At 37.5% G+C, this 21,070-nt stretch overlaps 2 protein-coding genes across 2 annotated transcripts; one reads left to right on the top strand and one right to left on the bottom strand.

Annotated features, from left to right (window-relative positions):
• Positions 1–5,486: 5,486 nt before the first annotated feature.
• Positions 5,487–6,479, top strand: LOC129553711 (olfactory receptor 4P4-like). The gene has a single exon (XM_055422454.2). The coding sequence runs from the start codon at positions 5,487–5,489 to the stop codon at positions 6,477–6,479; it is 993 nt and encodes a 330-aa protein (XP_055278429.2).
• A 4,061-nt stretch (positions 6,480–10,540) lies between these two features.
• On the bottom strand, positions 10,541–11,500 carry LOC129553704 (olfactory receptor 4P4-like). The gene has a single exon (XM_088843552.1). The coding sequence runs from the start codon at positions 11,477–11,479 to the stop codon at positions 10,541–10,543; it is 939 nt and encodes a 312-aa protein (XP_088699678.1). The 5' UTR covers positions 11,480–11,500.
• Positions 11,501–21,070: the final 9,570 nt, after the last annotated feature.

The raw sequence follows: 21,070 nt of genomic DNA, 5'->3' as shown, positions 1-21,070 counted from the left end.
GACTGAAGCTAAAGCTGAAACTGCAATACTTTGGCCTCCTTATGCAACGAGTTGACTCACTGAAAAAGTCTCTGATTCTAGGAAAGGTTGGGGGCGGGAAGAGAAGGGGACGACCGAGAATGAGATGGCTGGCTGGCATCACCGACTCTATGGACATGAGTTTGAGTGAACTCCGGGAGTTGGTGATGGACAGGGAGGCCTGGCGTGCTGTGATTTATGGGGTCGCAGAGAGTCGGACACGACTGCGCGACTGAACTGACATGAATCTGCCCCAGGTGTACATGTGTTCCCCATCTTGAACCCCCTCCCACCTCCCTCCCTATCCCATCCCTCTGGTTTATCCCAGTGCACCAGTCCCAAGCATCCTGTATCATGCATCGAACCTGGACTGGTGATTCATTTTACATATGATAATATACATGTTTCAACGCCATTCTCCCAAATCATCCCACCCTCGCCCTCTCCCACAGAGTCCCAAAGACTGTTCTATACATCTTTGTCTCTTTTGCTGTCTTGTATACAGGGCAAGGAGATCCAACCAGTCCATTCTAAAGGAGATCAATCCTGGGTGTTCATTGGAAGGACTGGTGCTAAAGCTGAAACTCCAATACTTTGGCCACCTCATGCGAAGAGTTGACTCGCTGGAAAAGACTCTGATGCTGGGAGGGATTGGGGGCAGGAGGAGAAGGGGACGACAGAGAATGAGATGGCTGGTTGGCATCACCAACTCGAAGGACATGAGTTTGAGTGAACTCCGGGAGTTGGTGATAGACAGGGAGGCCTGGCGTGCTGTGATTCATGGGGTCGCAAAGAGTCGGACACGACTGAGCGACTGAACTGAACTGAACTGAACTGATACAGGGTTATCGTTATCATCTTTCTAAATTCCATATATATGCATTAGTGTACTGTGTTGGTGTTTTTCCTTCTGGCTTACTTCACTCTGTATAATAGGCTCCAGTTTTATCCACCTCATTAGAACTGATTCAAATGCATTCTTTTTAATGGCTGAGTAATACTCCATTGTGTATATGTACCAAGCTTTCTTATCCATTCGTCTGCAGATGGACATCTAGGTTGCTTCCATGTCCTGGCTATTATAAACAGTGCTGCAGTGAAAACTGGAGTACATGTGTCTCTTTCAATTCTGGTTTCCTCGGTGTATATGCCCAGGAGTGCGATTAGAAAGGAGTTTGCCTTACAAAGATAAATTGAGAAATTGTCTGTGCATCTGCAAGAGAGCCCATGGGGGGTATGTGAGCTCTCATCCCCCAAAATAAAAGTATAGGGTAAAGCATAGGAGTCTTTTCCAGGCATCAGCCAGAAATTATAATGCCCTAACAAGCTTTTATTTTTCTCCCCAGGAAAAATTAAGTCTTAAATCTTACTCTCTGAACTTTTAATTCTAGCTGTAGGGTTCTCAATATTTCCTGTGGCACTTCACTTCAGTCTCCCTTAGCTAACTGATTCTGCCCTGTGCTGACAAGTTAGCATTATATACTCCAGGTCCATAGTCATCATATGCTCCATTTCCACATAATCTCCATGTCCCATGTCTGATCTGAGTGGTTTGGATGCTGATGCAACAGGGAAATGTAATTAAGAACTTCAGCATATTTATTTATTAGGTAGAAATTGAGAAATTGAAGCTATGATTTACATTTTTGGCAAAGTACACTGATGGGAAATTTCTGTATCTTCAGGGATATTGAGATATTTCTATATTACACATTTTGTCAGAATTCTCCTTAATTGCCAGTTTAACATCAAGCAGAATATATCATGTATATATGTATATATGTAACTTTTCTATAGAGACAAAGGTAAAATATCAGAGAGACACATATTTATTTTTTAGAAATGGAAAAACTGCATGCTAAAAGAAAATCTCAAATTAGTTCAATTTACCAAACATATCTGTAACAGTGGAACTCACGAGTTCTCTTGTAAGATTTTATGCAATTAGAAATGGATTACTGCATGGAAATGATAATTTTTAAAATTCTGACTTTATCTTAGGTGTGAAGCCTCATCTTATAAGAAATCTTTCTGATGAGTTAAGCTTCTGGTAAGCTAAATCCAGTTCCTAATTATAATAGTGACTTTCTTTAAAATGAATATTTGAATCATTCTGATTGCATTTATGATCTAAGCCTTCTAACTAACCTTTGAAAAATTCCAGAAATTTAAAATGCTATTTTTACTATTTGGGAAAACCTGGCTTCAACTACCATGAATTGTGATTTGCACATGAGCTCTTAAAGTTATCGGTGTCACGTCTCTCAGCAGCTTCAAAATATTACTAGATTTACTTGTCTTTTCATATTTCACAAATTTAATCATATTATTAGTCCTTTGAATTCCATTATGGAAAACAGTTTAATATGAAGAAGAATGCACTGGCCCAGCAGATAAGTTGCCAGCAATATAGTGAAGGAATTGAAGATATATTAAAAATAAAATAAAATCAAAACCAGTATGCTTCTAAGATTATGCAGAAGCAAAAATATATGATGAAATTTTCAAACAAGCTACTTGAATTCAAAGTATTTAAGTGGTAGGTTTCTTTTTCCTAAGTTTAGCTGAGATGAAGAAAAATTATCAAAGGGGAACATAAACATCTGTCTAATTTGGATAAGGTTAATTAATTGAAAAGAAAGAAAACAAAAGTATTAACTGGCTGAAATAAGCAGTACATTTATCTTCAGAAATATGGGGAAGTCAGCTCAACCAGACCAAAGAGAAAGATTTTGCTTAATGATAGGATGTTTCCCCAAAGTGACCAACCCCAGCCTTCAGGTAAGAAAGAGCAGATTGTTTACGGCAGGAAAATTCTGCTATGTCTTACCCATATTTTATACCATGTTACAATATTACATATTTTAAATAAGCTATTCAAAATGTATAGTAAGAATAACACAATATACCCATTGATATGACAAATATAATATCAATGACAATGAATATTTACTAAATGTTTTATCTTAATATATACCAGTTTTTGTCCTAAGCTGTTATATAAGTGAACTCATCACATCTTTACAGCAGATCTCAGAGTTAATTACAGTATTATTCATTTTATAGAAGAAGAAGCTGAGGTTATATATTTTATCTGTGATTATGCTCCAAGGGAATTTTGGAGCCAATATCTCATTCTATGTAGGTCCAGAACTCATAACCTTAATTACTAGAATGTACTACCACTCAAATAGTGTGAGGACCTCCTAAATGTATAACAATATGGGGGTTCCAAGAGGAAGGAGAGGAAACTAACATGTTTTTGAGCATCAAGTTCTGTATGTGTAAGATTATTTTCATTCCACAGTAATCCTGTACATTAGGCTGCTGCTGCTGCTAAGTCACTTCAGTCATGTCCGACTCTGTGTGACCCCATAGACGGAAGCCCATATTAGCACCACATGCTTATTTTATGGAAGAAGGAAAAAGTATTTAAGGAGGTGAAGAATCTTGCATTTAAGTATCAGAACTATGCTGAACATGACTCTATCTCTGAAGTTTCTGATATTAATATTAATAATATTTCCTGCCTTGTTCAGGGAAGGAGAGTACAAGATACAGTTCCTGAGATGGTGTACTTACATTTTCTCTGGGACCTTGATCTTATAGTTAGTAATCATGTGTGTGTTATTTGCTCAGTTATATCTGACTCTTTGTGACCCCATGGACTGTAGCCTACCAGGCTCCTCTGTCCATGGAATTTGCCAGGCAAAAATATTTATCGAAGTGTGTAGCCATTACCTTCTCCAGGAGATCATCCCAACCCAGGGATTGAACCCTGGTCTCCTTCATGGCAAACAGATTTTTACCATCAGAGCCACCAGGGAAGCCCTTAGTAATTGTTGAGGATGGCCAATAATTATTAAATACATAGTACTTTTCAGATATTGCTTTAAGAAATTTCATATTTAGAAACTATTCAAAAAATCACCATATAAAGAGATATTATCTTTACCTTGATTTTACAGAGAAGTAAACCGAGGCACTGGAATTGTAATGAAATTGCCACTGTATTTGTCACTTTTTATAGTCTCAATGTATCAAGCAGAGAAGGGAAGGCAGGAGAGAGGTGAACAGATGTCTTCCCCAAATTAAAGGAGAATCAGAAGTCATACATTATTGGAATATGGGGAGATCTTCAGAGATTATTTAATCGCTTTTATTTTATGAATGGGAGCCTGGGATCCTAGGGAATGAACAATTAAGCAACAGAACAGGAGGAAAAAGCTAGGTATTTTGCCTACTTATATAGTGTATTTACCAGATGATTACTTGAATCCAGGTATAACCGCTTCTATTTTAGAGAACTGAAGAGATTCTTTTATATAGTCATGCGGATTGTGTGGGTGAATTCTCTGAGAAATTAAGGGAAGAAGTGCTACATCTTGTTTATCGTATTGTGTTTGGAGGAACTATCTTGGAATTAGTGGAGCCCACTTCTCAGTATATTATTTCCAAACTAGGCAACTATAATTACAGTCTGATAAGACGTAACTCAAATAACTTCCGAATGTTAATTTATTTTGAAAGGGGAGATAATCTTGCAAGAGAAATATAGACAAACAGAAAAAGCAGAGTTGTATATATATATTAACCTAGAGATGTTACAAATAAAATTTAAGAAATATGAAAGTTTCATGTAGTATTTCATGTGAAGGAATTATTTCCTCTTAAAAGTCAAAAAGGATTGAGTCCACTCATAAAAATGATTTGTTCTTCAGTATTATCATGAATTACCTGACTAATGTATGATTGATTATTCCTTGAATTCAATTTAGTTCAGTTCAGTTGCTCAGTCGTGTCCGACTCTTTGCAACCCCATGAATCACAGCACGCCAGGCCTCCCTGTCCATCACCAACTCCTGGAGTTTATCCAAACTCATGTCCGTCGAGTCGGTGATGCCATCCAGCCATCTCATTCTCTGTTGTCCCCTTCTCCTCCTGCCCCAATCCCTCCCAGCATCAGAGTCTTTTCCAATGAGTCAACTCTTCGCATGAGGTTTAGTCCTTCAAAATTACAGCACATTGTTCACTTTGTTTTTATTTAATTGATATTTATTTAACATTGACTCTGCACCAAGCACTGTAAAACCCACCCACACACCCTACACCAATTTTGTGATTTCATTAGAAACCACTTAATCAAGCAAATTCTGTCATTACCTCTATTTTACATTCTAAATTGGCACATTACATGTCACCCTACTTAATTAACACTATTAAGATTAACTCTTTTTTTTCATTCCTGACAAATATAATTCCTTGCTTCCTCACAAAATAAATTATATAAAAACTGGAACTTTGTCTAATTTATCACTGTATTCTTAGCTCTTAGAAGACTATTAGTACTAGATTCAAAAGAGTTGTATGTATTAAATGAAAATGATTTCAATGAGTCTCAAAATAACTTGTCTTTAAAAGGCATTGGTGCCATTTTAAGTAGATATTAGGTTTCCATTTGCTCATCAATGATTAGTTTCATTGCTTTTGTCATTTCAGATAACTTTCTTGAACATCAGATCATGGAAGATAGAAATAATGTTACTGAATTTATTCTCTTGGGACTTTCTACAGACAAGAAAGTCCAGATCCTCTGCTTTTTATTTTTCTTATTCTTTTACCTGGCTATTTGGTTGGGGAATTTGATCATCATGATCTCTATTACTTGCAGTCAGCTAATCACCCAGCCCATGTACTTCTTCCTTAACTGCCTTGCACTCTCAGATCTCTTCTACACCTCCACTGTGACACCCAAACTCATGACTGACTTACTGATGGAGAAAAAGGTCATTTCCTATAAAAACTGTATGACACAGCTTTTCATGACATACTTCTTTGGGGGAATCGAGGTCTTCATCCTCACAGGGATGGCCTATGACCGCTATGTGGCCATCTGCAAACCTCTCCACTACACCATCATCATGAACAGGCAAAGACGTCACTCAATTCTCATAGCATCAGGTGCGGGGGGACTTCTTCATTCTCTTGGTCTCTTTCTTCTTGCAATTGCTCTGCCCTTCTGTGGCCCCAGTGAAATAGATCACTATTTCTGTGATGTGTATCCTTGGTTGAAACTAGCCTGCACAGATACACACAAAATTGGCTTTTTTGTCATTGCCAATTCTGGCATGATGGGACTGGTGATCTTTGTGGTTTTGATGGCCTCCTACATTTTGATTTTGCATAACGTGCGCACATATTCTGCAGAAAGCTGCCATAAAGCACTTTCCACCTGTAGTTCCCACATCACAGTCGTGATCCTCTTTTTCGTACCTGTCATCTTTGTTTACATTAGACCTGCCACAACATTACCAGAAGATAAGGTGTTTACACTCTTTTACACGATTATCGTCCCCATGCTCAACCCACTTATCTACACACTTAGAAACACGGAGATGAGAAAGTCCATAAGAAGAGTTTGGTGCAATAAAAGGTTCTGGGAAGGGAGGCTAATGATTTGAAGGTCATTCATCTTTGATGCCAGTCTTTTCATCACTCCCTCTGTTGCTGATTCTCTCCTGCTAACGGGAAAAGCAGTCAGAATGTGTAAAAGCCAAGTCTTCTAAAACAGTTTGCCTTCAGTGGTTCCTTCTTTTACTTTCCTCTCAATGCATTTTCCTTGATTTCACTTTTCACTAATAATCCCCTTTGTTTACAAAAAAAGAAAAGAAAACTTTTTACAGAGTAAAAACACACTGAAAAATCAGGAGGGAGAGTGATCCTGCCTGTATTGAAGGCTAAACCTGGGGGAGACCTAGCTCTCAAAACACTTGGCCTCAGGGTATAAAAGGTAATACTGTGTTAAAAGGTAAAAGACAATTAAAGAATCCGCCTACTAATGCAGGAGACAGAGGTTCGATCCTTGGGCCAGGAAATCCCCTAGAGAAGGAAATGACTCCACTGTTTTGCCTGGGAAATCCCATGGAGAGAGGAACCTGGTGGGCTACAGCCCATGGGGATGCAAAACAGCGGGACATGACTCAGCGACTAAACAACAAAAAAACAGTTATAGGAAAATAGGAACATTCACATACTGCAAACTCCTTTCAGAACTATATACCTAGCCTCGTATCCTACAACTCTAGATTTCTTTCAATAAATACCTAGAGATTTTTTGTGTATTTGTGAACCACTATTATTTTACTTAAGTGAAGAGAATATATAGATCTAAGTAGATCATAGTGTAAAGTACAGTCTTATAGTCTACGTGGCAAGTCTCACAGTCTGAAAAGCAAGTCCCTGTGTGATCTGTTTGTGAAGTGACGTTGTAAGTAAGGGGAAAATATATGTGTTTATATATATATATTTACAAACTCATGCTATTTTACCTGGGTTTGACATAAAGTATATATTATCAAGAGCTTCCCTAGTGGCTCAGATGGTAAAGCATCTGCCTGCAATGCGGGAGACCCGGGTTCGATCCCTGGGTTGGGAAGATCTCCTGGAGAAGGAAACGGCAACCTACTCCAGTACTCTTGCCTGGAGAATCCCATGGGCGGAGGAGCCTGGTAGGCTACAGTCCATGGGTCGCAAAGAGTCGGACACGACTGAGTGACTTCACATTCACTTTCACTTTCATATATGATCAAGGAATAAATAAACCACTACTGACTTCATTACAAAAAAAGAAAAAAATCCCTTAGTTCCTCAAAATAGGTGATTTATCTCAAAGTGAAAGATTTTCACTTACTATCTAAATTCGAGTATAGAATAATCCTAAAATAATATTTGACAAGATTTAGACCAGACTCACTCAATTTTATGGTATTTTGTTTCCCTTACCTGACTACTTAGGGGGCTTCCCAGGTGGTGCTAGTGGTAAAGAACCCACCTGCCAATGCAGGAGACATAAGAGGCATGAGTTCAATCCTTGAATCTGGAAGATCCCCTGGAGGAGGTCATAGCAACCCCCTCCACTATTCTTGCCTGGATAATCTCATGGACAGAGATTATCATGGCAGGCTATAGTCCACAGGATCACAAAAAGACACTACTGAAGCAACTTAGCGCGCACACACACACACACACAAACCTAACTACTTAACTGTCTTAACTGTACTTTGCCATTTGATTCTTAGAATTTTATCTGCTGAGTTTCAATTTACACCTCTGTAAAATAACATAGATAATTAGATCAGTATTTCAGAACTAGAGTTTATAGAACTTTATAAGAAAAAATGATCACATATATCTTGTGAAGATTGAAATCATATTTTATTATAATGTTACATAAACATGCACGAACATAAGCCACAGAAATCTTCTGCTTATGTTTCTAATATAATGAAAAAAGTAAAAATAAAGTATCTATTATAAAATTTTTGTTTCACAGAAAGCAATTTACATAAATTATTAGAATTGTATTCCAATATTTTTATTAGAAATAAGATATATATTTCTAATATAACATTAGAAATAAGAACAATAGTAAAACAATTTTGAGCAGTTTCTATTCAAAGAACAATATTACACTTTTCCTTTCAGCATCACAATTAGCTTATGAGCTAGTTACTAATATCTCTAAACAACAGAGGGAAAAAAAAAAGAATAAGGTCTTTTCAGGGCCCCTCACTTAGTAAGATATTATTTATCTGCATGCTTCCTGTTCACTTGTTACTAAATTCATATTTTAATAAATCACTTGAATCATAACTGCCATCTCTACTATTAGTACAATTTTATAGTAACAACATTTTATAATAATAATTTTATTGGAAAACAAACTCTTTTAACCTAAGGTAAGGTATTAAAAAATAAAACACTTGTTAATAATTTTCTCATTGCTTCAAGATACCTTTAATGAACTAGTGCAAACTAACATGCATCATGGTGTAGACATCATAATAATTCATAGAATTAGCTAGGTTATCAATTGCTCTAATAACATTTTTTTAAATTTTTATTCCCTATGTGAGTATTCCCTTTTCTTCCACATTTGAACTCCTCTGAAATTTTTCACCATCCACTGTGCTGTGACATTATTTTGCCTTTCCATATGGATTTATTTACATATTTAGTCTGTCTATAATTTTTTTCCCTTCACATGTGCTGCTGCTGCTAAGTTGCTTCAGTCTTGTCCGACTCTTTGCGAACCTATGAACCATAGCCCGTGAGGCTCTTCTGTCCACGGGATTCTCCAGGCAGGAATACTGGAGTGGGATGCCATGCCTTCCTATAGGAGATCCTCCCCACCCAGGGATTAAGCCCACACCTCTTCCCTTTCCTGCATTGGCAGGTGGGTTCTTTACCACAAGCTCCACCTAGGAAGCCCCTGTACATTTGCAATATAATACATTATTCCTCCCCTTCAAGTTATTTTCATGATGTCCAATGAATCTTATTTTGTTAAAGAATTAAGAAAAAAAAATAAATTCAATTATTTGAAGAGCTACTTCTTAATTCTATATATATCTAGGGATATCAAAGTGTATAGAAATCCTATGGAAATTGAAAACGTGTACCTTTTGTTTTGGGCTTCCCAGATGGCACTAGTAAAGAATGTGCCTGCAATGTAGGAGATGCAGGAGGCCTGGGTTGGATCCCTGGGTGGGGAAGATCCCCTGGAGGAGGGCACAGCAATGCGACGGTAATGGAAAACCAAAAGTATACGCTAGACGGAATAGTTTCAGTACCATCATTTACTTCTGTTTTACAACCCCATTGACTTCAACTAAGATAACATGCAGATTCTTCAATGTCCCTGCCACTGACCTTTTCACTAGAAAAGTATCCATACATCTCAGACATTGAGAAGTAGGCAGACATCCTACTTGCTTGATACAGTCCCATTTTATGTCCATTATTTCAGCATAATTATTAGCAGAACTCCTCTTTTTACACTCAAATTATCTCAATTTGAGCAATAAATCATATAGCTACCCTTTTTATTTCTAAACTAATTTTTCAATATATATGAATATATTGTAATGGTAAAAGGTTATATAATTATTAATTTTTGTCATTTTTAAGATGATTTCATTAAAATCACTTTAGAAACATGTTCCGATTTTTGCATAGTGATTCTCACATAAATCGTATTTTTGTTGTTCAGTTCCTGCATAACTAATTTTTGCTTTTTAAATAGTTGCAATGAATATGGGAAGTCCTCAGCTGAGTAGAAAATAAGACTTTAAGTTTCTGAAACTCCTTTTTATGAGAGTGCAGGGAGTGTAGCAAGGTTCCGTGGACTTTCTGTCTGGGATGATCAACATGACTGTACCTTGTGTACATTTGGAGATTCGTTTCATGGAACTAAAGTATGGGGAGATTAGAATGGCAACCTCCCTTTAGGGACTTATGGAAAGAGAAAAAAAAATCAAAGCAAAGTGTAACTTCAACAAGGAAATGATGACTCCTGTTACTAGGGGAAGATGTTAATAAGAAACATGGATTGACAGAAGAAAGGATTTCAACTGACGCTAGTGTTTATGCTTAGTTTTTCTAGAGCAAGGTCCACTGTTTATTAAACTATAGTAAGCAAGTATCACTTGAATAAGATGCGTAATGAGGAAGAAAAGTGATTTCAGATGATTTGCCTTGCAATCAAAAGTAGTTGCTGGCACCACACCTTCCTCAGGGCGTTCTTCATCTCTGCATTTCTGAGAGTGTAAATCAGAGGGTTGAACATGGGAGCAATGATGGTGTAAAAGAGAGCAAATACCTTGTCTTCTGGAAACGTTGTGGCCGGTCTAATGTAAATGAAGAGAATAGGCACAAAGAACAGAACCACAACTGTGATGTGGGAACTACAGGTGGAAAGAGCTTTGTACCGGGTTTCTGCAGGGTAAGCCTTGACGGTGTATAATATCAAAATGTAGGACAGCATCACAACCACAAAGATCACTAACCCCATCATGCCTGCATTGGCCACCACTAGGATCCCAACTCCGTAGGTGTCTGTGCAGGCCAGTTTCAGCAAAGGATACACGTCACAGAAATAGTGATCTATTTCATTGGGGCCACAGAAGGGTAAGTTAATGGTGAGAAGACCCTGGACGAAGGAGTGAAGAAATGCCCCAGCACAACAAGCGCCGACCATGGCATAGCGTCTGAGCCTGCTCATGATGATGGTGTAGTGCAGGGGCCTGCAGATGGCCACATAGCGGTCATAGGCCATCACAGTGAGGATACAGATTTCAATCCCCCCAAAGAAGTGCATGGCAAAAAGCTGCGCCATGCAGTCAGTGTACGAAATTGTGCTGCTTTCTGCCAGCAAGTCAGTGACTAACTTGGGTGTCACTGTTGAGGTATAACACAGATCTGATAGAGCAAGGTAATTAAGGAAGAAATACATGGGTTGATCATTTAGCTGACTGCATGTGATAGAAATCATGATGAGCAAGTTTCCCATCCAAATAGCTATGTAACAAAATAAGAATAGTAGGAAGCACACATGTTTGATTTTCATGTTCTGGGAAAGTCCCAAGAGAATGAATTCAGTGATGTTATTGGCATATTTCATGGTCTAATGCAGTGAAGACTCAGTGAGTTTGCCTGAAAAAAAAGACAGGTTAGCATGAGAAATATTGACTAAGCACGGTGTCAGTCAGAGTGAGTGTTGGAGAAATACATTCATTTAGTAAATCGGCTTCGTACAGTATACTTTTAAATAGTTAATTCTAAACCCCGTATGATTAGCTTGCCATATAATATGCCAGATCCATTTATTTTCTGGAGTGAAAGGGAATAAGTACACTTGCTCAAGTATAAACAAACATGCACAGTCATCTTACGTATGGGATGAAAAGCGAGTTTAGGAAAGATACATGTCTTTTCCTGAAGTACCTTGTTTTGCTTAGGAGATTCAAACAAGCATACTTAAAGTGAAGGGAGTAAGGAAAGTCGTGCAATTGCAGGATAGAACCCTGTCTTTATTTAAAATGTTGATAATTTTCTTGTGGAACGTGATTTTTTTAAATACTGCAGTAAATAATTATTATCTTTATCTGTGAGTTGCTTGCACACATTTGCCTGACTGATGAAAAGCTATGACAAACCTAGACAGCAGGAGAGATTTCACTTTATCAGTATAGGTCCATGTAGTCAAAGCTATGGTTTTCCCAGTAGTCATGTACAGATGTGAGAGTTGGACCACAGAGAAGTCTGAGCGCCAAAGAAAGGAGGCTTTCAAACTGTGATGTTGCAGAAGACTCTTGAGAGTGTGGACAGCAAGGAGAACAAACCAGTCTGTCCTAAAGGAGATCAGCCCTGAATATTCATTGGAAGGACTGATGCTGAAGCTGAAGTTCCAAAATTTTGTTCACCTGATGTGAAGAGCCAACTCACGGAAAAGACCCTGATGCTGGAAAAGATTCAGGGCAGGGGGAGATAGGGGTAACAGAGAATGATATGGTTGGATGGCATCATTGACTCAACGGACATATATTTGAGCAAACTCCAGGAGACAATGAAGGACACGGAAGCCTGGCGTGCTACAGTGCATGAGGTCACAAAGATTCAGACACGGTTAGCGATTGGACAAGAAAAAGCCCTGATTCTGGAAAAAAGTCTGATATATTTACAAGCATTGTGGAGAAATTTTAAAAAAATACTGTATCAGGTGAAGCGCAAGTAGCTGTGGCATTTTTTTTTAATTTAAATTAGGAAAAATAATACTAATTATACATAAAATCGAGAAACAAATGTTGCCAAAATGACTAATAACAATAATATAGAAGTGAATGGCACTTGCTTTATACAAATCAGGTTTCAATAACTTTTATAATAGAATATTTTATAATTCGATTAATTATCATGTCCCTGCTTTGTTATCTTTTAGGTTACAATGATTTCTTTAAGAAATAATGACAATTTCATAAATAAATATCCCAAGAAAAAATATTTTTCAGAATATCTTGTGTATTATTCCGTTTCATCGCTCAGTTGCTCAGTTGTGTCTGACTCTTTGCGACCCCCTGGACTGTAGCCTACCAGGCTTCTCCCTCCATGGGATTCTCCAGGCAAGAATATTGGAGTGGGTTACCGTTTCCTTCTCCAGGGGATCTTCCCGACCCAGGGATCGAAGCCGGGTCTCCCGCATTGGAGGCAGACGCTTTAACCTCTGAGCCACCAGGAAAGCCCATGCATTATGTTCAGTTCAGTTCAGTTCAGTCGCTCAGTCGTGTCCGACTCTCCGCGACCCCATGAATCACAGCATGCCAGGCCTTCCTGTCCATCACCAACTCCTGGAGTTCACTCAAACTCATGTCCACAGAATCGGTGATGCCATCCAGCCATCTCATGCTTGGTCGTCCCCTTCTCCTCCCGCCCCCAACCTTTCCCAGCATCAGAGTCTTTTCCAGTGAGTCAACTCTTCACATGAGTTGTATTATTAGTATTTCTATAATCAGAAAAATAAGTAAAAGCCACTTTCTTAAATAGCTTTAGTTTAGTTTGTATATACTTTCATTTCCAATATGCTTCTATAGTTTATAAGCATATTTTTAGGCCAAGAGTTTAAGATCATTTTGATAATTTGCTTTTACGATCCTGGAGGAAAGCATATTCTAACTGAAGAAAAAACATTAGTAGAAACATTCCATTAATCTGTAGGCAGGATAGTTTGAGAATCTCTCTCTCATGTTAACTAGAGGCTATCCTAACAAAATGGGAAAATAATTAGAACACTTAATTTGTTTCCTCTTTTCCCTTAAATGTCTCACCTTGACAGCCTCCAACTTAATATCAGACACTTCATAATCAGGCTATTTAAATTATAACTTACATTTCTAACACCTCCAAGTTATTTCCAATTTCCTTTGTTAATATTGGGGAGGGAGGTGGGAGCGGGGTTCAAGATAGGGAACACATGTACACCCGGGGCAGATGCATGTCAATGTATAGCAAAACCAATACAATAATGTAAAGTAATTAGCCTCCAATTAAAATAAATAATTTTTTAAAAAAACAAAAATAAATAACAATAAAAATAGTTACTGATTTTATATATACAACATCCTCATTTTCATATTTATGTGATTTAAAGAGACTATTTTGTATGATAAACTACAGGGACTAACATTTCTGCTAAGACAAATTCATTATTTATGACAACAAATTTCTTTTTTTTTTTTTTTAATTTTTTTAATTTTAATTGGAGGCTAATTACTTTACATTATTGTATTGGTTTTGCCATACATTGACATGAATCTGCTCCAGGTGTACATGTGTTCCCCATCTTGAACCCCCCTCCCACCTACCTCCCCATCCCATCCCTTTGGTTCATCCCAGTGCACCAGCCCCGAGAACCCTGTATCATGCATCAAACTTGGACTGGCGATTCGTTTCACACATGATAATATACATGTTTCAGTGCCATTCTCCCAAATCGGGAGAAGAGTGATGAATCTCTGTATCAGTACATTCCCTTATTTTATGTGTACCCCTTTTTCTCTTTAATATTTTTTTCTCTTCTGTCTTAAGTATAATTTTCTCTTCTTTTCTTTAATATAACCCCTATGTGACACAAATGCTATCATTTCTCCTTGAATTTCTCAAAATCATACCAAAAACAACATCTGTTGAGGCATATGACAAGGGGAATAAACATATGAATCAGCATGTTTGTAGATAAAATTTAATTTAAATTGTATATGCAAAATTTATCTTTTGTATTTGAAAGTAATTATTATTTACTATAAGTTGATTGAAATTTTACTTACCAGGTGATTAGCTCATTAGATAAAATCCTTTATCTCTGAGTAAATGGTAGCACTGTTTTTAATGCACTCAGAATCTTAACCACACTGCTAAAGTTAATGAATTTTACCTTAAAATCAGCTCACATGAATTCTGGTTCTGGGACTTTTCTGATGTCCTTATAGAAATAGGAATTGCTCTTCTGATTTTTGAAACAAAAATCAAAAATCATTTAGATATTTTAAAACTGAATCATCACTGGCATTTATGTTGAATAGTGCTTTTGTTTTCTACCAAAAGTTATATCTCCTCTGTGGTTCTGGGAATGGAAATGTACACATAAGCCTTCTGTTTTATTTCCAAGAGGTGTTTAAATAGATGACCTTGGAGATTATAACCCCCAACCTCCTTCTCACTTTTCCTAAGGATGAGACAGCGCCCCAAAGAAAAACTGGCCAAGTCCTTAAAAAGTAGTTATGTCACAGTTATTAATGTCTTATACTCTGAGGAAAGTGAGTACAAACTGAAAGACCACTTTGTTCAATACTGAGACTGTAAATCATGTCCTTTATGTTGAAACAAAATTTGAGGAAGAACTAAGAGATAGTGTCTGAACAGAGGAAATATTAGAAAATAATGAAGAAGCCAAGGCCAAGAAAATCAGAAATAGGTTTTGTATTTTATTTTTTGATGTGGAACATTTTTAAAGTCTTTATTGAATTTGTTACAATATTGCTTCTGTGCTTCTGTTTTATGCTTTGGGTTTTTGGTCACAGAAGTATGTGGGATCTTAACTCCCAAATCCAGGGATCAAACCCACACTGCCTGCACTGGAAGGCAAAGCCTACTGAACTGTCAGGGAAATCCAGACCGAGTTTCGAAGTTTGGTTTACTATGGAATAAACTGTTTGGAAAGAGAATGAAAAAACATTCTGTGCATTGCTTCAAGTCGAAAGCACCCGCCCAACCTCACTGCTGCTGCTAAGTTACTGCTAAGTCACTTCAGTCGTGTCCGACTCTGTGCGACCCCATAGACGGCAGCCCACTAGGCTCCCCCGTCCCTGGGATTCTCCAGGCAAGAACACTGGACTGGGTGGCCATTTCCTTCTCCAATGCATGAAAGTGAAAGTGAAGTCGCTCAGTCATGTCCGACTCTTCGTGACCCCATGGACTACAGCCTACCAGGCTCCTCCATCCATGGGATTTTCCAGGCAAGAGTACTGGAGTGGGTTGCCATTTCCTTCTCCAGGCCCAACCTCACTAGATGCTTTATTGTATAGTTTTAAATTTCAACTTGTTTAAAATATGTGCTTATTGCAGTAGAAACTTAACTGCATTGTCATCGGATGAGGTGGTCAAAGTAATGTGTATTTGAAGAAAATTAATTTATAGCACAACATATGATATTTTAAAAAGTAACCTCTGTGTGCTTAAATGGAATGCACATTCCAGAGTCTCTGGTTCAACTGAGCTGTAGCTCTCCTTGAGATCTCATCAGGTTTATAAACCTCTATTTCCATAGAATATACAAACTTCTATTTCCATAGAATTTTTGCAGTTTCTTAATGTTATGAAATGTCATTAACACATTCAACATACTTTTTTCTATTAATTTTGCTCTGACACTAATATGAATACTACCTTTCTTTTCATTAGAACTTACCCACTCAATCTTCTTTCGTTACTTTTAACCACTTCACATCTTTATTGTTAGGTTAATCTCTTTAAATGTATGGTGGTGGTGGTTTAGTTGCTAAGTTGTGTCCAACTCTTGCGACTCCATGGACTATAACCTGCCAGTCTCCTCTGTCCATTGGATTTTCCAGACAAGAATACTGGAATGGGTTGCCATTTCCTTCTCCAGGGGATCTTCCCGACCCAGGAATTGAACCTGGGTCTCCTGCATTGCAGGTAGATTCTTTATGGGCTGAGCTAAGAGGGAAGCCCCTGTAAAATATATGACTATATTTAAAAGCCTAGTCTGATAATTATTATTTTTTAGCTCAATAATTTAAATCAAGCAGTCTGACATATTTTCATGGATTCATTTCTATAGTTCTATATCTGTTTTATGTTTTTAATATATTTTTATTTTTAATCTATCCTCTTTTTTTGTCTTTTAAGAAGAAATTTGTTTGTTTTCCCCTCCTGAAATTTTGGAAATTTTCATTTCTCTCATTGCTATAGAAATTTGTCATCTGTGAATCCTATTAATATTTAAAAGAAGATTTTTTTCTGTTTCTGTGGCAGTCATACAGTTTAAGGGGCATAACCTTCATTGATGCTGTCACTGGTTTAGGCCTTAGTGTTGGCAGCAGACAGTGTAACAAGATTTTTATAAAATATAGTAAAGAAGGGTTCCAACTACTGTGGACAGCAATGTATGATAGATCAGTGAGTCCCAAGAAATGTGCTTCTTTTTTTCAATAAGCATCACGGGATTCTGAAGCGCTTGGCCTCAAGTGAAAGCACTTCAGTGCTAGAGATAAGGTGGTCCCAGACCGTCTGAAACTGGTCTCCACGGGAGCAAAGGCTCACACTGTGTGTGTTTCCACAGTCCCTGAATGCACAGCTAACATACACACTTGATGACAGAGTCCTTTCATTGGATTTTTGATGCTTATTATGCCCAAATGTAAGCCTACGGAATATAATTTCTCTATCATTACTATGTAGCCAAAATATCAGCATATCTCTGATGGACATGCATATATTAAGGTCACCATAATAGCAACAACAAAAACAAAAATAAACAACAGGGGGCATTAATTGCTGTTACAAGGAGTTCTCAGATTACTTGTTTAGCTTGTGCATAGATATACCTTGAACACTGACAATGGACGTTCATAAATTACTTAGATGATGACTTCAACTGTACCTCCTGCTTCAGATTCAGTAATTTGAACAAAAGCTCATGTTAATGTCTAAGCATTAGGGTCTCTGAGGCAAAGGAGTATAGACACTCCCAAGTGAAAAACTCATACGCCAGCAAATTTGGAAACCTCAGCAGTGGCCACAGGACTGGAAAAGGTCAGTTTTCATTCAAATCCCAAAGAAAGACAATGGCAAAGAATGTTCAAACTACCCCACAATTGCACTCATCTCACACGCTAGTGAAGTAATGCTCAAAATTCTCCAAGTCAGGCTTTAACAGTACATGAATCGTGAGCTTCCAGATGTTCAAGTTGGATTTAGACAAGGCAGAGGAACCAGAGATCAAATTGCCAACATCCACTTGATTATTGGAAAAGCAAGAGAGTTCTAGAAAAACATCTACTTTTGCTTTATTGACTACTCCAAAACCTTTGACTGTGTGGATCACAACAAACTCTGGAAAATTCTGAAAGAGATGGGAATACCAGACTACCTGACCTGCCTCCTGAGAAATTTGTATTCGGGTCAAGAAGCAACAGTTAGAACCAGACATGAAACAACAGACTGGTTCCAAATAGGGACAGGAGTATGCCAAGCCTGTAACCCTGCTTATTTAACTTACATGCACAGTACATCATGCAAAAAATCAGGCTGGATGAAACACAAGCTGGAATCAAGATTGCTGGGAAGAAATACCAATAACCTCAGATATGCAAATAACACCACTTTTATGGCAGAAAGTGAAGAACTAAACAGCCTCTTGATGAAAGTGAAAGATGAGAGTGAAAAAGTTGGCTTAAAACTCAACATTCAAAAAACTATGATCATGGCATCCAGTCCCATCACTTCATGGCAAATACATGGGAAAACAATAGAAACAGTGAGAGGCTTTATTTCTTTGAGCTCCAAAATCACTGCAGATAGTGACTGCAGCCATGAAATTGAAAGAAAAGCTATGACCAACCTAGACAGCATATTGAAAAGCAGAGACATTACTTTGTCAACAAAGGTCCATCTAGTCAAAGCTATGCTTTTTCCAGTAGTCACGTACGGATGTGAGAGTTGGACCATAAAGAAAGCTATGTGCCAAAGAATTGATATTTTTGAACTGTAGTGTTGGAGAAGACTCTTGAGAGTCCCTTGGACTACAAGAAGATCAAACCAGTCAATCCTAAAGGAAATCATTCCTGAATATTCTTTGGAAGGACAGACATTGAAGCTGAAACTCCAATACTTTGGCCACCTGATGCGAAGAACTGACTCATTGGAAAAGACCCTGATGCTGGGAAAGATTGAAGGTAGCAGGATAAGGTGACCACAGAGGATGAGATGGTTGACTGGCATCACCGACTTGATGAGCATGAGTTTGAGCAATCTCTGGGAGCTGGTGATGGACAGGGAGTCCATGGGGTTGCAAAGAGTTGGACACAAATGAGCGACTGGACTGAAGTGAAACACAAAGAGGTAAATTTACCGCCATGAAGCAGCTCAGTGATTGCCATCAAGTGAGAATGACATCTAAGAGGTTAGGTTTAAACATGTCTCGTACATTTAAGAAATGTTCTTGAAACCCGTGCCAAATTGTCTCTTTTCCCTCAGTCAATAACTGTGATCTTATGGTGAGGAAACACATGATTGCATCTGTTTGCATTTAGTTCTACCAGAAAATCTGGCACTGACTCAACATGGAATGTTATAGCATCACAGCCTCAAACATGAATATTTCCAAAAAGATAATGGTGAAGAAATTCATCTCAGTAGTCAAAACCTCAGCCAATGCATTTGATTGTCTAGTTTGTAATAGACAATGAGATGTCTAGATGTGTAGGACTGTTCCTAAACATGGCATTTGCTAATAGTTTCACTGGACATTTAACTATTTAGAAAGCATAGCATAGAAAGTGTGAAAATGAGATATATTTTTTCACAGCTTCCATATTATACAGAAGCCCAAACTAGTCCATTGAAAATCCACACATACAGGACACATGCAGAGTTTTATGGCCAGCAGCTCAGCTGAGGTCCCAGCTCACAGCCAACCTCAACTTCCAGGTATGCAATTCAAGGTGTTAAAAGATTTCAGCTTCCAGTTAATTTTTTTTTAATTTATTGATTTTAATTGAAGGCTAATTACATTATTGTATTGGTTTATTTTTTATTGAAGGATAATTGCTTTGCAGAATTTTGCTGTTTTCTGTCAAACCTCAACGTGAATCATCCATAGGAATACATATATCCCCTGTTCTAGCTCCCTCCCAACTTTTGAATTATCTAAGCTGCGACCCCAGACATCACGGAACTTAGATTAGCCATCTTAAGTATATCTAAAGTCCTGATCCCAATCACAGAAACAAAGACTAACTTGGCATTGTATATTTTTTATCCATTTAACTACATACTTTCTTTTTCTTTTTTAAGTTTTGAGTATTAATTTTACAATCTCTTGTGACAGATTATTCAAGAAAGATTGCAACCTGAACTAGAAGAGAGACTACCATTGTCCAGAAGGTTTAGGATTTGCATTTCCTTTTGGGAGAGAAAGAGGGAGACTATCTTTGTAGAAGCATCTTGTTTGGCAAAAATATAGAAATGTTATTGTTTTTTATAAGGAGATTCAAATTTAATGTAGAAGAGTGGTAATAAAGTCTAATTAGCCAAAGGAGTTAAATGTTACACTAATGTACCTATTAGCTTCAACAAAAATCTGCCTTTAAATGCTCTCCTCTGAGAAGATGGAAGTAAAATCTCACAATATTTGTCCTCTACTAGATGACTTCCTATTCGTTTATGTCCTTAAGAGCACCCTAGAATAAGATTGGCAATCCAAAGGAGAGAACTAGAGAATTGGCTATATGCTACTAGAGAATTTATGTTTCAGTAATTAAGGATGCCTATTTAATATTGGTCCGATATTTTAAGAGGGCTTGCCTGTTAGCTCAGATGGTAAAGAATCTGCACAAAATGGGAGGTCCATGTTAGATCTCTGGGTGGAAAGTATCCCCTGGAGAAGGGAATGGTTGCCCACTCCAGTATTCTGGCCTGGAGAATTTCATGGACAGAGGAATATGGCAGGTTACAGTCTATGAGGTTGCAAAGAGTTGGACATGACTAACTAACACTTTCACTTTAAGAACTGTCATAATTATTTTACTCAAATCTAGTAAATTTGAATAAAACTTATCAATACATCCACTTCCCACTATTCTCCACCTACCATTTTCTATAAAATTAAGCATTTCAAAAGAAAAAAAAAACTTTCATATATATATATATATGAAGAAATATATTTTATTGCACAGTCAAAATACAATGTCAAATTAAGGAATTCTTGAGACATGTATGAGAAGAGAAAAGAGGAAAAATAAACATGAAAAAAATTAAATTTCCCAACCAGGAGAGACCTGAGAAAATGCTGAAGATTCTGTAGCCAGCTTTTGCAATCATTGTAAACTCCTTGTACATCATCCCATACATACTGTTTTCAGGGCTCATGATATTTCTATCCCTAAAGTGACTTTCTGAAATATTTTTTTCATGCATG

Source organism: Moschus berezovskii, chromosome 14 (assembly GCF_049115385.1).
Source record: "Moschus berezovskii isolate FMDL1 chromosome 14, NW_MosBer_1.0, whole genome shotgun sequence".
NCBI classification, from domain to species: Eukaryota; Metazoa; Chordata; class Mammalia; order Artiodactyla; family Moschidae; genus Moschus; species Moschus berezovskii.
Note: the sequence above shows the minus strand (reverse complement) of the source record. Positions and strands in the feature narration are given on the sequence as shown.

What these genes read in the sequence shown, in the direction of transcription:
- LOC129553711 (XM_055422454.2), top strand. Translation starts at nt 5,487, where the DNA reads ATGATTAGTTTCATTGCTTTTGTCATTTCAGATAACTTTCTTGAACAT.
- LOC129553704 (XM_088843552.1), bottom strand. Translation starts at nt 11,479, where the DNA reads ATGAAATATGCCAATAACATCACTGAATTCATTCTCTTGGGACTTTCC.